The following is a 16,783-nucleotide window of genomic DNA, read 5'->3' on the forward strand; positions in this document are numbered from 1 at the left end:
TGATAATTCTGACTCTGGAAATAAGCCGTAAATTCCTGCTCCTAATTTTAAAATGAGTAATTTATGGTGAAATAAAGGGAAAATTCTCCAAATGTAAGTGTCCCAGTATCTTAGTGCAAAGAATGTAGGAGGTTCCCTGTTGGGCAGAGCTATTCAGCAACAGATATGATGAAATTTTCCTACTCAATTCCTAACAGACCATCTTGCAACACAATTTTTCTCATGTCTAATGATAAGCAAGGGATCAGTTTTGCAGAAATACATACATATTTACAGTTAGAATTAGACTTAAGTACTTTTGCTGAATCACAGAATGCTTGAAGTGGGAAGGGGAATCTTGAGATAATCTAGTCTAACCTTCTTGTTTAATCAAGGTCAGCTAAAGCAGGTTGCCCAGGAATAATAATAAGACATTCATAACAGTAGGAAATTAATTGTCCTAATATTTATCCTGTAGGCTTAAATTGAATATTTATCAGTTACGCCAAATTAAATTTACTGCACTTGTTTCTCATTGTAAATATGAGTAACAAGTTTAACAGTCTTTAAACTCATGCTTTCAAATTGTAATATTTTCATTAAAAGTCCATTACTTTCTATTAGTATTCTATCAGTATTGAAGCTATAACATTTCATCTCTTTGCTTCTTTTGTTATGCCTCTGCTTTCTTTTAAACTTTCTGATTCTATCAAACTACAAAAAGCAAGAGGTTTTATTCATATGATCCTTTCAATAGAAACAAGAGATTAATAGTTTTTCATAATAAAACATTTTAAATTCAGGTTTACAATGATAGCTTTTGGGACAATTTTTAAAAGGTGCTTAGAGTTTAATATGTGTTTAACAAAATCCTGTCTACCTTCCTTATAACAACAGGGAAAGGGGAAAAGCCTGATAAATATTTTTATATACTTCTGAAGGAGTGGCTCAGTTTTGGAAAGACCACCCACCTGAAGGTAGAAATTACAGGAACAGAATGGAAGAGCTAAATCCTACAGGGTTTACTATTGCTAAGACATCAGAAGAAGATACACATATGCTTCTGTCTATAGGGCGTGTTAGGTTTTTTATTTTCTCAAACCTTAATAGTTAGAGATACTATTGTCCATGGTGTGACTGTAGTTTGTGACAGTAAAAAAACCAAAGAAAACCACAGAAAACAAAACTGATAAAAAACCCTTGTGAATTTAGGACATGTACTCCTTCAGTTTTTCCCCTTGTCTGACTCCCCTCATGTTTTATCTATGATATTTTTATTAGGTCTGTATATTAGAAAGTTATAAAAGGAATCTTCAAAATTGTGCTTTAACAATTGACCTAAGAGCTTATGTTTTATACTCAACTTTGTTGATATTTCAGTTTTTCTCCTTGTTGAATGAAATTCTTACACCATTGAAAACAATGCAACTGATTGCATTGTCTTGGTTTGAAAGAAAGGTGTCTGCCAAGGAAGGCAGGAACCTCCCTTGGAATAGAAAATGACTCCCTTCCCTCCAAATTATCATAACTTTGAATTTACAGGGTTTTCAGGCAAAGACATGGGAAAAGGAATAACAGTTCTTTGCTAGTATATATATATATATATCCATGTATAACAAGTCAAACAAATAACCACAACAGCAGCAACAGCAAACAAAACCAGAAACACAGCAACAGCCTCTCAGCTGTCAAGCACTTTCCCCTTTGGTGTAGTTATGGTCACAGCCAGCAGGAGCACTGTTAGCTCCCAGTGGGCAGGGCAGGTGCGATGATTCTCCTGTGGCTGCAGGGGGCGCTGTAGCACCAGCTCATCTGCCTCTCCACGCAGGCAATGGCAGGCAAACTGGCAGGCAAACTGTCAGAGGACAGAGAGAGAGGGGGCTTCCTTTACAAACCTCCTGGGGCAGCTCGCCTCACTGCCCCTCTGGATGGTGAAATGGGCTGTAGTAGGAACCTCAAAGCAGTGGCTGGAATGACAGAGACGGGCACACTCCAGGGTGGCAAAAAAAATGTAACAGAAAACTCCACAGCCTTAGCAGGAGCCGTGGGGCTTGGGCGGACATGGGGTGTTGGGTTAAGACCCATCCAAGTGTACTGGCAGCAGGTTCTGTTTAACTAACTTGATCTCCTTCTATGATGTCATAGGGTGACTTTACATTTAAGATAGCTTTGGAAGCTAAGGAAGTTGAAGCTGCTGGTGTCTGATGGGAGTCTTTTCTCCTGACCAATTATCAGTCATTTCTAAGAATTGAGAGCAGTTTTGACCATTGAAAAGTGAGGTCAACTTGTGAACACCACCTTAAGACGTACAGTCAAAGCTCTCTTGTCTCTCTTTAGTTTCCGGCTTCTGGAAAGGTAACAAGGATCTGTCTTGGCCTCCTCCCCCCCCCTCCAGGCCGGACAACAAGGCCGCAGAGGGCGAGGGGGGAGGGGGGGGGGGGAGAAGCAGAGCCGACCAACTGGGCTTAGTTTTCAGTTTCTGCTGCTGGACTGAAACCTGACACCATGAACACTTGCAGCTTTTCCAAGACTTTAATTCTTTTACTACCTAGATAAAACGTGCAGATTACTCCTTTTTCCCAGAGAGACAGAGAGACAATCAACATGAAGAAGACATCATAAAATCATCAAAGACAGTGAAGATAAGAGTTAAGTTTTAGATGGGGAAGAGAGAATAAGGAGATGCTTTATAAGCTGAAACATTTTTCTCTTAAAGCTATGGAGATGGACAATAGCGTCCTGAAAAAACTCCTTTAATTCATGACAGAGTATATTGGGAGGAATGGAGTGTTCAAAGTGTGTGGATTTTGAGCAAAAGGTAGAGTAATTGTGATACAGTGAGGTGCTGAAACAGAGTGAAGTGAAGATTTGAGGCCTTGAGGGCAATGAGAAAACTGTTTCCAGGGAAGCTCACAGAGACAAATGAAGAGAACTTTTGCCTTTAAATAACTCATCCTTAAAAATGACATCCCTAGACTCATTGACCCATAACACACCTCAGAGTGATGTGAAATGGGACGAGTGAACTGATGACAGGATTTCCGGGCAGCTGGCATCAGAAAAATAGAAAGCTATAACAGAAATAGTTTTCTTGTGAGAAACTCCATAGATTAGCAGAAGAAGACTTCTGTTTCTCTACAAAGGCTGATGAAATGACTCTAGCAGGAATTGGGACTGTTTTAAACACCAAAGTTCCAAACATTTTTGTCTCTATGTTGTCATGTGAATGAGGGAATGGTTAAGTAGTGGGGGATAAAGGGGTTTTCTGGAGGTTTATTCTGTTGTTCTTATTCTTGTAGTTTTGTTAATAAACTTTCTTTATTCCTATTAAGTTTTAAGCCTGTTTTACTCTTGTTCTAATCCATATCTCACAGCAAGAAATAAGTAAGTTTTCTAGTAATTTTTTTAGTTACTGCTTTAAAACCACGACATATGACAAGGTGATCCACTTTGGATGTTGTTGACCTGGACTTTAGCAAAGCTTTTGACACCATTTCCCATAGCACTGTCTATGAGAAACTGGGTGGACAGGTATACTCCTTGCTGGGTAAAAACCTGGTTGGCTGGATGGGCCCAAAGTCTTGTGGTGAATGGAGTTAAATCCAATTGGCAGACGGTCAGTAGCGGTGTTTCTCAGGGCTCTGTATTGCGGACAGTCCTGCTTAATATCTTTATCAGTGATCTGGACAATGGGATTGAGTGAACCTTCAGTAAGTTTGCAGATTACACCAAGTTTGGGCAGGTGTGTTGGTCTGCTGGACGGTAGGAAGGCTCTGCAGAGAGATCTGGACAGGCTGGATCAATGGGCTGAGGCCAACTATGAAGTTCAACAAGGCCAAGTGCCAGGTTTTGCACCTGGGTCACCTGATGCAATACTATAGGCTTGAGGAAGAATGGCTGGAAAGCTGCCCAACAGAAAAAGATGTGGGAAGTATTGGTTGACAGCCAGCTGAACATGAGCCATTGTGTGCCCACATGGCCAAGAAGGCCAATGGCGTCTTGGCTTGTATCAGAAATAATGTGGCCAGCAGGACTAGGGAAATGGTTATCCCTTTGTACTCAGCACTGGTGCAGCCACAACTCAAATCCTGAGTTCAGTTTTGGACCCCTCACTACAAGAAAGACATGGAGGTGCTGGAACACATCCAAAGAAGAGTAACAAAGCTGATGAAGCACCTGGAGCATAAGTCCTATGAGGAGTAGATGAGCATAATGAGTGTTTTTAGTCTGGAGAATAGAAGGCTCAGGGGAGACCTTATTGCTCTCTACAAGTGTTTGAAAGGAGGTTGTAACAGTGTTAGTTTCTTGTCCTATGTAACAATTGACAGAATAAGCAGAAATGGCCACAAGTTGCACCAGGGGAGGTTCAGGTAGGATATTAGGAAATAATTCTTCACTGAAAGGGTTATCAAGCATTCAAACAGGTTGCCCAGGGAAGTGGTTGAGTCACCATCCCTTGAGGGTATTTAAAAAATGTGCAGATGTGGAACTTAGGGATATGGTTTAGTGGTGGACTTGGTAGTGTTAGGTTAATGGTTGGACTATAATCTTTTAGGCCTTTTCCAACTTAAACAATTCTACGATTCTATGGCTCAACAACATCAGAATCTGCAAGATTCACTTTGATTTTGCTCTTTAGAAACCTGTGTGAGGACTTAAAGAATGTGATTACATGTCTCAAAACACGATTCCCATAAGATAAGTGTCCTGGAGTGACTTTATGATACTGGTATCATAAAGTCTGGTTTATGTTTGTCGTGGTTTTAAACCAGTAACTAAAAAAAAATTACTTATTTCTTGCTGTGAGATATGGATTAGAACAAGAGCAAAACAGGTTTAAAACTTAAAAAGAATAAGGAAAGTTTATTAACAAACTATAATAATAAGAACACCAGAATAAACTTCCAGAAAACCTTTTTTATCTCCTACTATTCACCATTCCCTTGTTCACATGACAACAGAGACAAAAACTTTGGAACTTTGGTGTTTAAAAACAGTCCCAATTCTTGCTAGTCTTTTCATCAATCTTTGTAGAGAAACAGAAGTCTCTTTCTGCTAATCTATAGAGTTTCTCACAAGAAAACTATTTTTGTTATAGTTTTCTATTTCTCTGATGTCAGCTGCTCAGAAATGCTGGTATCAGAGCTCACTCCTCCCATTTCACATCACTCTGAGGTGTGTATGGGCCATGAGTTTAGGGATGTCATTTTAAGGATGATTTATTCAAAGGCAAAAGTCTTCTTCATTTGTCTCTGTGAGCTCTACTAGAAAACAGTTTTCTCATTTCCTCTCAAGGCTTCAAATCTTCCAGCACTTCACTGTATCACAATTATTCTACTTCTTACTCAAAATTTACACTTTGAACACTCTATTCCTCCCCATACTCTGTCATGAATTAAAGGAGTCTTTTTAAACTACTATTGTCCATCTCCATAGCTTTAACAGAAAGATATTTCAGCTGTAAAGCATCTCCTTATTCTCTCTTTCCTTACTGTCTCTGACAGTCCATAAAGTCTCTTTACATGCTGATCATTCTCTTTTCTTCTCTCTGGATAAAAGGATTAATCTGCAAGTCTCATCTGGGTAATGACAAGTTTAAAATCTTGCCCAGGCTTTGTAGATGGTTCTGTGACTTCTGCCAGTGCAGGAGCTGGAGCCGTCTGCGATAGAAAATTCCCCATGGCTGCTCTGGAGAGTGTAGTCGCTGTTTCGGCCTGCTGCAGGTCCAGAGTTTTTTTCTCCTTCTTTACTCGGCAGTCCCCGGTGAACTCCGTCACTGCAGCCGAGCCAGGAACCAGCCCGGCTCGGCCAGAGCTCGGGACAAGCCCCCCGAACTTGCACACACCATGGATAAGTCAGCAAAGAAAGATGGGAAGGGTCTCTTGTACAGTATCCCAGTGAGGTTTTATTGCAAACTCCCACCAAAGGGATCCATTGACAAAAGACAAAGACTTCCTGCAGTGTCTCAGGTTAAGTATGGGATCGGGAACCAATGGTCTGGGGACACACGGGCGGCACAGGGGCAAGGATAAGGGCAATGACCTATAGAAACTGATGTAGATTAACCTAGTATTGTATAGCACCATGGGGGAAGCCTTTTTGTCTCATCCTAAGCAGTTAGGCTTTCTCGAAGCCTGTGGCATATTCTTCCAGGGCATCTCCCCAGAAGTTCCCCTAATAGGCTCAAGGGCCTCATCAAATTTCCACTATCATGCAAAATGCTTTGCAGAAGCAATTAAACAAAGCTTAAGTGAAGGCTAACTCAATGTTAGAAACAAATATACCATTTGTAAGATTTTATGCCATAAGCCTTTGATTTGGGCAAATATTCTCAGGTTATCAATGAGTAAATTCTAAATTTACCTGGAACTATTTTAATTTTGATCTCTTTAAAAAAATTAAGGATTACTTGCATTTAAAGTTCAGGAAACTCATATAAAATAAATAAGGTTCTTGAAACTTGGTTATTATGTCTTGTACATTTATCTCTGCCTTGAACCACATGCATTTCAGTACCCATGAATTTGTTGGCTGATTATAACTGAATAATCAGTATTTACAACAGTACCTGTTACAGGAATCGTGTCTGTGACCTGTGTTCTAAAGAATAGTCATGCTTGAGTCATTGAGTTTGCAAAAGGAAACTGACTGCATATTTAATATACCACATACCTATGAACTGTAAATGAATCAGTTATATCTTACATTTTGGCAAGAAGGTCAAAAACATGAAATGGATATGTTTATCAACTAAAATGGAATTGCATTGATTGATTTAAAAAAAATATATATTTTCACAGCTGCATAAATGTATCTCTTTTATTTTTTTTTTTTTAATTCCAGAATCGAATGGAAGAAAGCAAAGCACTCTTTAGGACAATTATCACATATCCATGGTTCCAGAATTCTTCGGTCATTCTGTTCTTAAATAAAAAAGATCTTTTAGAAGAGAAAATTATGTACTCTCATTTAGTTGATTATTTCCCAGAGTATGATGGTAAGTATATTGCCACCAGAGGTCATGCCCCATTTAAATTGCAGTAATGACCAAATGTAGTAGCATTGCCCATATTTTGATTGATGGATCTAAGGACAAAGATAATCACCCATTCTTCATTAAATCCATTTTATTCTTTACAAATTGTACTAAGTACACCAAATGGTTATTTTGGAGTTGAATGACTTGCTGGTCATGTTTTAAAAAAAAAATTGTATGAAAAGGAAAAAATTATTAAAAATAACAGTTTTTAATGCTTCAAATTTTTAAAGTCACTGAAGTCTTGTGGAACTTTCTAGATTTCTAGGATTTCATCTTATACCTCCATTAATAGTGGACAAGACAGCAGTACCTTTCATGTGAAATTATTTGTTCTAGATGAGTAACATCATATTAGCAATGGACCTTATTCTGTCCTTGTTCATAAGTTGAGGTGAGGATTTGTATAACTTTTTTAATTTGTTTTTTTTTTTTTCCTCTCTTTTGATTCTGCTGTGCTTCTTCTGTACTTCTCCCTCCTGAATTTCTCAGCTTCTCTGAGCTGAACTCTTTCAGGATACTCCCTCACAGGGAGTTCCGCTTATTTCAGTTCTCTGGGTCAGAAGAAAACTTCAGAGTTCATTAGGATCTTGTTTCTCATGTTTATTAGGATGTTATCACAAAACTTGGCAGGTCTTTTCCAGACTTTTCCTCAAGTTCAATTCATCTTTTGGTTCACTTTGGCCTTGCAGGCACAAAATGGCCCTGAACTATGCAGTTCTTTCATCTTTATACTTATTCTTATCCAATTAACAATAGACACGTAGATTATTTTTCTTAATGACCCAATGATCCAACACCTGTGTGCTGCACTGCAACATTTTCTATCCAATCACCTACTATTACCCAAAAACCTGTAGAAGAAGAAGATGAAGAAAGAAGGAAAAGAGACAACAGTCTAAATCCTCCATCTTGTCTTCTGCTTTCTAAACTAGCTTAAACTCTAACTTTTTCACCCAGTGACTTAAGAAAACTCTCTAATCTACACACTCACACTTTTAGCTTTTCTATCTAACTTTAACAATTGTTTTCATGTATCACCATGAAAACATGCTCATAAATTTCATGTTATATGAAATTCAGTGTTCTCCTGGATCTGTTAGACATCAGAGACAAGGGCACACATTCTGTGTTTCAGACTCCAACAGATTTGAACTGAAGTATAAACCTAAAATTATATAAAAATACATTTTTCATTCTACTCAGCATCTCACATGCTCTTCTTTTTTAATTGGATTTGTGTTTTGTTGTTTTTTTGTTTAAGGCTGTAAATCTAAAGACAAGAGTCATAAATTCTCTGTGACTCTCAGATAAACCAGTATCACTTCTCCCACCTTTTTATTCTATCATTTCTTCTTTGTTTCCATTATTTTAATTTTACGTTACTTATATGAAATTTAATGTGCTTGTCGCAGAAAACATTAAATGGAACAAACAGCTGTTTCTAAAGAAGCTGTACTTTGAGAAAGTTCTCCTGAGGTGAAAACCGAGGTATTCAAAGGTAACTGAGTGGAGGCTTTGGTAACAAAGAAAAATATCAAATTTATTTAATAACATCTCTTTTGTCACACCTGAGAGTGAAAAGCAGATTCAAAAGCTACAAAAAAAAAAAAATTAAATCTCTCATTTTCAAAACTAGATAGTGATAGAAGGAAAAAGTTTCATGCTTTTCCTGTTTGAGAGGAGAGGATAGGATGTGTTCACAGTGAACAACCTGCAGGATCAGGCCATACTTATTTATGAATCAGTGTAAGTTTAGTTTGATAGCACTAAAGAGAAGAGAACTGACAGTTGAATAGAATATATTCTTGTCTTTTCATGTTAGAAGTGTGATAGGTGCCTTAGATGACATCCTGCAGGTGAGAAGGCTGTACGGGCCCTTTTGTTATGATCACTCAAGTGGAGGTACACTTGTGTTAAATTCTTGTCCAGAAAAACAGACAAAATTCATACATAAGAACTGACGTTGGAAGGAAGCTCTGAAGATCATCAAGTCCAACACCCCTGCTCAAACAAGGTCATTTAGTGACTGCTTCACAGATATATGTCCAGATGGCTTTTGAATATCTCCAAGGAGGGAGACTCTACAACCTTTTGGGCAACCTGTCCCAATGCTCAGTCATCCTCACAGTAAAACAGGGGTTTCGGTTGTTCAAATGGAAACTCCTGTATTTCTTCTTGTTCTGTAACTGGGCACTATCAACAAGAGCCTGGCTTCATCTTCTTTGCACCCTCCCTTCAGGTATTTGTACACATTAATAAGATCTCCATCTGAGCCTTCTTTAGGTTAAACAGTCACAGGTTTCTCAGCCTTTCATCCAGTACTTTAATCATCTTTGTTGCCTTTTGTTGTAATGCAGTTAGGAAAAATGGTATGACCCAAAGAATGTACCCCCGAAAATGTAGAATTCTAAGTTTCTTTCCCTTATCTCTTTCTCCCCAGTTCTCCTTATTGGTTGTGAGTGTAATCCACCCTTTTCCCCCTGCCTTCAAAAAGAGGGGCTTATCTATACCTCTTCTTCTTTCCCTCTTGCTCCCTGACTCCATAGGATCCCAAGAAAATAAAGCTGCAACTGCCATCTCAGTTAAGGGAAAGAGCCTTGGTTTTAGGTTCTTATTTTCTAAGCTAAAACTATCTCCTCTGTCTCCCTGGCTGCTGGGCGAATTGTGGTGACAGGGAGGCAGGGGACATAGAAATTATAGCAGTTGGCACCCGAACTGGGGCTCTGAGAGACCCCCAAAAGCGGCTGGAAGCACATGTGTGTGTTTCGCAAGCCTGGACACGTCAACTACCTTGAAAAGCTAAAACGCAAATATAGCCTACAAGGGAGAAATCGGTAGCTTTCTCAAGCCCAGAGAACGTCGATTTCACAAAGAAAAAGTTTTACTGCTCGACAACGTAAGAGTGGTGAGTCACACCGGCTGACGGCGGCGGGGAACGCGAAAGCGCGGTGGAGCGGGTCCCAGGCACGGCCCGCGCAGCAGCCGAGCCAGGATCAGCTGGGCGCACGCCCGAGCTGGCGGCTGTGAGAACCACAGGCCGAGCGAACGGCAAGGGTGTCCCCGTGGGCGGCGGGGAACAGCTGGCGGCGGCGGGAGCGGGCAGGGCCGGCGGCAGTGGCGGCGGGGCTGCCCTGACCCGTGCGATCGGGAGCCGCGTCGCGGAGGTGTTCCCTTCCCTGCGCGGCGCGGGGACCGAGCCGCGGGCTCCGTGCAGAGCCGGCCACAGCACGTTGCGCGGGGCAGCCGCGCGGCGCGGGTGCGTGGCGGCCGCGGGACAGCTGAGCTTATCTTACCCCAGTGTGTGTGGGGGGGTGGCAAGCTGAGAGAAAAAGAAAAAAAAAAGCCTGCCTCTGCATCGCTTTGTTGCTTTTGCAGTAAAACAAGATAAAAACGAGGCTCTGTCCCTTAACTGAGATGGCAGTTGCAGCTTTATTTTCTTGGGATCCTACGGAGTCGGGGAACAAGAGGGAAAGAGGAAGAGGTATAGATAAGCCCCTCTTTTTGAAGGCAGGGGGAAAAGGGTGGATTACATTTACACAACCAATAAGGGGAACTGGGGAGAAAGAGATAAGGGAAAGAAACTTAGAATTCTACATTTTCGGGGGTACATTCTTTAGGTCATACCATTTTTCCTAACTGCATTACAACACCTTTGGCTGGACTTTCTCCAGTCTGTCCTTGTCTTCTTGTACTGAGGAGCCAAGAACTGGACACAGAACTCCAGGTGTGGTCTCATCAGTGCTGATTAGAGGGGAAGGATCACATCCCTCGATCTGCTGGCAACATTCCTCCTAATGCAGCCCAGGATACCATTTGCCTTCTTTGTGTCAAGGGCACACTGGTGGTTCATGTTCAACCTAGTATCCACCAGGACCCTCAGGTCCCTTTTCTGCCAAGCTGCTTTCTAGTTGGGTGGCCCCCAGTATATATTAGTGTCTAGGTTTGTTACTCTTCAGGTGCAGGACTTGGCACTTGCCCTTGTTGAATTTCATAAGGTTCCTGTCAGCCCATTTGTCCAGCCTGTTAAGGTCCCTCTGGGTGGAGCCACTCCTCCCAGTTTTGTGTCACCAACAAACTTGCTGAGGGTACACTCTGCTCCCTCATCCAGATCATTAAAGATGTTAAATAGGACTGGATCCAGTATTGGCCACTGGGGTACCCCACTAGTTATTGTCATCCAACTAGACAATATCCATTGCTCTCCCCTCATCTACTAGGCCAGTCATTTCAACATAGAGGGCTGTCAGATTTTCAGTCAGCTCAGAGAAACCCTCTTCCTTTTCTCCTTTACCATGGGTAAGGGAAACAAAAAGGTTATGGACAAGTAGGGTCATAGCCAGAGGCCAGACCTGAAAGTCTTTTAAGTGTCTAATTCTGCAGATCTTGCTGGACTTAACCCCTTAGAGAAGGTTATGGTTTAATTTGATTTCTTTTGGTGGAAAGATGGGGTGGATGACTGTTGTGGTTTACTTCCATCTGGAAACTTAGCACACAGCTGCTTATTCACTCCTCCCTGCCTAGGGAGAAGAATCAGAAAAAGGCAGAACCCATGGTTTGAGATAAAACCAGTTTAATAATTGAAGTAAAGTAAAATATACTAATAATACTAATTACAATAATAACAGTAATAATATTAATGAAAAGGACAGAATAAAAACAACTGATGCACAATAAAAGCAATTAGCGCACAATATAATTGCTTGCCACCCACTAAATAATGCCCATCCCATCCCCAAGCAATGATTGTCCCCTTCTGGCTAACTTCCCCCAGTTTATATACTGGGCATGATGTTTTATGGTGTGTAATATCCCTTTGGCTACTTCGAGTCAGTTGTCCCAGCTGTGCTTCCTCCCAGCTTCTTGTGCGCTTCCTCACTGGCAGAGCATGAGACACTAAAAAGGCCTTGACTCAGGGTAAGCACTGCTCAGCAGCAACCAAAATATCAGTGTGTTATCAGCATTATTCTCATACTGAATCTAAAACATAGCACTGTACCAGTGTAGTGGTTTTACCTTGGCTAGATGCCAGGTGCCCACCAAGCCACTCTATCACTCCCCAGTGGGACAGGGCACAGAAAATAAGATGGAAAACAACTAGTAGGTTGAGATAAAGCAGTTTACTAAAGCAAAAAAAGAAGTGAAAGTCTGAGTGCACATAAGCAAAGGGAAAAGCTAAACTCTACTTCCCATCAGTGAGCGATGTTCAGCCACTTCCCAGGAAGCAGGGCTTCAGCACATGTAGCAGTTGCTTCAGAAAGCAGTGTAGAATAATGAATGCCCCTGTTCCTTCTCTTTCTCTTAGCTTTTATATCTGAGCTGACATCATATGGCATGAAATATCCCTTTGGTTACTTTGGGTCAGCTGGCCTGGTTGTGTCCCTCCCAGGATCTTGCCCACTCACAGCCCCTTGATGAGGGAAAGGAATATTAGAGGGATAGTGCTGCTCAGCAGTAGCCAAGACACTGGTGTGTTATCAACACCTTTCCAGCTATCAATGCAAAGCAAAACACTGTGAGGGCTGCTAAAGAAAAATGAACTCTATCTCAGTCAGACACAATACAACCAGCTACTAAGAAGAAAATGAATTCTATCCCAGCTGAAACCAAGACAGTTGCAAAGTCTTTGGCTTGCACAGGTCACTGTGTATCTCTCTCTGCTGTTCCAACACCCAGTTTGGAGATGTTGAAGATGGACACATTTGGAGAACTCATCAGTATTAGGTATTTTTCAGCTGGCTACTTTTACCATGTGGGTAGTACAATGGAGAAAGTAGCATAGGGATGAGAAATGGCAACTAGGATGGCAAACTGGACTGATTAAACTAAGCAGTTGTAGTGCACAGTATGTCATAACATTGGATGAAAGACTGAGATGTGCTCAAGGGTCAGAGTACCACATGAGGATATGCTTTCACAGATCATACTAAAAGACTAACTCAAAGACTGGAATGAAGTGCTGGGAGTGAGGAAAAAGACAAAAAGTGGCCATGTTTGGGAAGGAAAGAATTAAAAAAATATCTATCTGTGGGAGCACACTCCCCTCCAGAGTCTTCAAAGAAAATAAATGCTGACAATTACAAGTTAATGTAGCCAAGCTAAACTGTAGTGCTTTTTATACAGGACTTGACTATCATATAGAGAAACTCTTTTAAGACTGCTAAAAAGGGAGCTATGGACAAGAAACCTACTGATTTGTATTATAATTATTTTCCAAGGTTATTTAGATTGTAACCATTTAGCATTGTAAACCTAGCATGGTTCATTCCCTTTTTCTAAATACCTGAGATGGCAAACTTTCTTTTTAATCTGAGTTTTCTGTACTTGAATTGCAGTCAGAAAAAAAATTGAATTACGTTATAATAACCAGACATTATTTATTAGGCAAGTGAGATTTGGATATGGGCTTTAAATAGTGCAGTAGATTTTGAAATAGTAACAAACCTGCCTGTGCCTACCCACTGTCAAACTGTTTAACAAAATTCTAGGAAGTTGATTAAAAGAATAAATGTCTTATTTTGAAGAAATCATTGTCTTTGAAAATGTTGGAGTCTCCTTTACAAATATTTAAACTTTTTAAGAGTAAAAGAAAAAAAATAGAGAAATTAATTTTGCTGCTGTTTCTATAGAATATGTGATGAAGCTAAAGGCTAGAATCTGTTGTGTTTAGAAATATTAAAAATTTTAAAGTCCTCTTTGTCCTAGTTCAGAGAAATTATTATGTTTACATATCTTTTTCTACATCTCAGAAAATGTGTAAGTCTGTGTATGTGTCTATATATACACATACATATTCATGTGCATACAAGATATTGTAGAATCACGTTCTCCTTCCAAAAAGCTTTGCAACCAATAGATATCAGAAAGTATTTTATCTTTTGTGATTCCATTGTTACCTAATTTGTGCATTTATCCAAATTAGAAATGCTTAAATTTGTATTTAAATATTAAAAATAAGTTTTATTGTGCAGTCATTGAAAGTTATGTGGGCACATACTAACTTCCTAAGTAGAGATTTCATAACCATTGAAGGACAGAACTATATAACAGCTGAGTGCTGGTATTTATACTGTCATATAACAAGACCAGAACTAATGAGGATATAGGAGGAAAAGGCACAGCAAACATACATGTTCTGTAGAAACCCACATTGCAGAAACAGGAGGACAATGGAATACTGGCCTATGAAAATTGCACTGGAACAGTATATGTATATACAGTATAGGAAAAAAATAACTTGTGGCTAATGTTCCTACTTCTGTACTGCTCTTTTGGCTGTGAACATGAACTAATTCTCACTCCTATAGATTGGAAGTCATTATTTTGCCTTCTGCCTTATGCAAAGCAGAATATGCAGTTTGGTTACATAGACTTCGCATTCTGAGAATTACAGATTTTGTTTAAATTTAATAGAATTGTTATATATCATTTAGAAGATTGATTTGTTAGAACATTAAGTTTTGCAATTGAACAGCTTCAACTAGCAAGCATGTATATTTTACTATCACTAAATATGGTGGTTTGAAATTGGAATTGGTGCTCCATGTCAGGAAATCAAACCAAATCCACTACACTAAAGTAAATTAAATTCTGTTGGGGACAGTGTCAGACCAGTTTAAGATGAAATTTGATTATGCTACATTTTAAGAGAATGAACTTAACTATAGTTTAAATATAGTAGACTGAAAATGGACCAAATCTATTATTTTTTAATATATTTATCAGTATGAAGCAACTAATTCTTTTGTTGTTCATTTTGTGGGGTCATCAAGTTCCTCTTTCTATTTTTAACACCTTATGGAAGAAAGAGGATAGCACAAAAAGAACAGCTCTTCTATTATCAACTTCTTCAATTTCCTTCAATTTTTATTTTTTAATGGTCCCTACTGGGAAAAAATAGTATATGGTGGTATTTGTTAGTAAAATTTTTCCCTTCCTCTCTTATACAAGGATAACAGTGTTTCTTCTGTTTTCTGCTTCTGAGGTTCCCCTCCTAAATAAGCTCAAATACTGAATTGACTTTAGGAGAAACTAACTTTTCCTTCTTAATTATCAGGACCACAACGGGATGCACAAGCGGCACGAGAATTCATCTTGAAGATGTTTGTAGACCTGAATCCAGACAGTGACAAAATTATCTACTCCCACTTCACTTGTGCTACAGACACAGAGAATATACGCTTTGTCTTTGCTGCTGTCAAGGACACGATTCTACAGTTAAACCTGAAGGAATACAACCTGGTCTAACTGTGCCTAACAGGCCCTCCAAGACCACCTTTGCGTGATTGAAAATGAACAAGAGGGACTGTATTATCTGTGAAAACAAGTTACATAATACTAATTTATTGCTGGCCTGCACTCTGTGAATGTTCACAGAGTTTTTAAGTTAATATGATGATTTTATTTAAACTATATGGAGGAAAACCAAAAGATGCTGAAGTACATTCACAGTACATTTTCTTATTTTTCAGGCAAAATCTTGTGACTCGATGGTTTCTAAATTCTCAGTCATATACTCACAAAGGATAACAGGTTTTTGCTATTGAAGCAAAATAAAGCTGGTTCCTCTTTCCCTGCCTCTTTCTTTTCCACCTCCTTCCTCCCTCCTCCCTCTATGTTTTAAAAGTACAATGGCCATTTCACCACTTGCATTCCTTGATAATATATTTTCTGTTGAGTGATTTGTTCAAGAAAATTACTATCGTCAGAAGTGATCAGTCATTCAAATTGTACAGACTGTGCTTTCTCCGAAGGATCAAAAGTATTGATAGTATGATTTGTTTAATTCTTAAAATTAATGTTCTCATTCTGTCTTCACGTCTGAGACTAGAATATTGGGAATTGCAAAGTAGAAATAGTTGTGTGTGGATTTAGAATTTAAACATACTTTCACAGTTCAGAAAGATGCATAGAAGACAGTAATAAAATAATAAATGATATAAACCTCACAAGTTCATAGAATATCATAGAATCTCTTTAATTGCCATGTGCCAATAATTTGTCTTTTCTTTATTCACTAATGACAAGTAGAAATGTCATGGACACTGCATTTTCCCCAGTGGCTACAGCCTGAAACAGGGGTAGGGGTTTATTTTTCAGTTGTGTGCATTTTTTCTTAAGTTAGACATTTTTTTAAGTCTTTTCCATAGTAGAAAAAAAAATTTTTGTAGCATCAAATCTTGCCAAATATGGCTTTTTATGAAACTAATACTTTTGAAACGTAAGAGAGTGATTGAAATGCCAAACTAATGGATTGGGAATTGACCTGATTGAATCAACTGCTGCATGATAAACATAGTTTTAACTCATATGTTCCTGTTTTTATTTAATGTTCCATTTTCTAATGTCAAAAACAACAGTGTGACTATGCTACGCAGTATACATGTATATAAGACAGTTTAATTCTCTCCTTATGTCAGAAATGGCATAAGATTGCATACAATATTTTCTCTAATAATATCAAGCACCTTTGTATAGCATGAAATTATTGAACACATTCAGAAACCTTTCCTGATAAGGTTGTCTCTTAACTGATTCACAGACATTTTATAGGTTTCATGCAAAATAGTCACTCTTGTTCTTTAGAAAGATTTCTTAATGCAAATCACTCTTGAAATTTAAACATGCAAATTTTTAATAACAGTGTAGCACCCATCAATGAGCAGCTTGGGTTGAAAGGTATTTTTTTACCAAGTACATGATTGCTAGCAAGCTACAGAGAACTCTGAGGTCAGACATAATTAAATTATTTATATTACCAAGTAGCAA

The 16,783-nt window shown here is 39.0% G+C and overlaps 1 protein-coding gene across 1 annotated transcript in view; it reads left to right on the forward strand.

Annotated features, from left to right (window-relative positions):
• LOC131592508 (guanine nucleotide-binding protein G(q) subunit alpha) overlaps positions 1-16,152 on the forward strand; it is a 333,898-nt gene extending 317,746 nt beyond the window's left edge. The window contains exons 6-7 of the mRNA XM_058864069.1: positions 6,823-6,976; positions 15,072-16,152. Coding sequence (XP_058720052.1) covers positions 6,823-6,976; positions 15,072-15,262 — 345 coding nt within the window. The 3' untranslated portion in view covers positions 15,263-16,152. The remainder of the gene's footprint in view (positions 1-6,822; positions 6,977-15,071) is intronic.
• Positions 16,153-16,783: the final 631 nt, after the last annotated feature.

Source organism: Poecile atricapillus, chromosome W (assembly GCF_030490865.1).
Source record: "Poecile atricapillus isolate bPoeAtr1 chromosome W, bPoeAtr1.hap1, whole genome shotgun sequence".
Lineage (NCBI taxonomy): Eukaryota > Metazoa > Chordata > Aves > Passeriformes > Paridae > Poecile > Poecile atricapillus.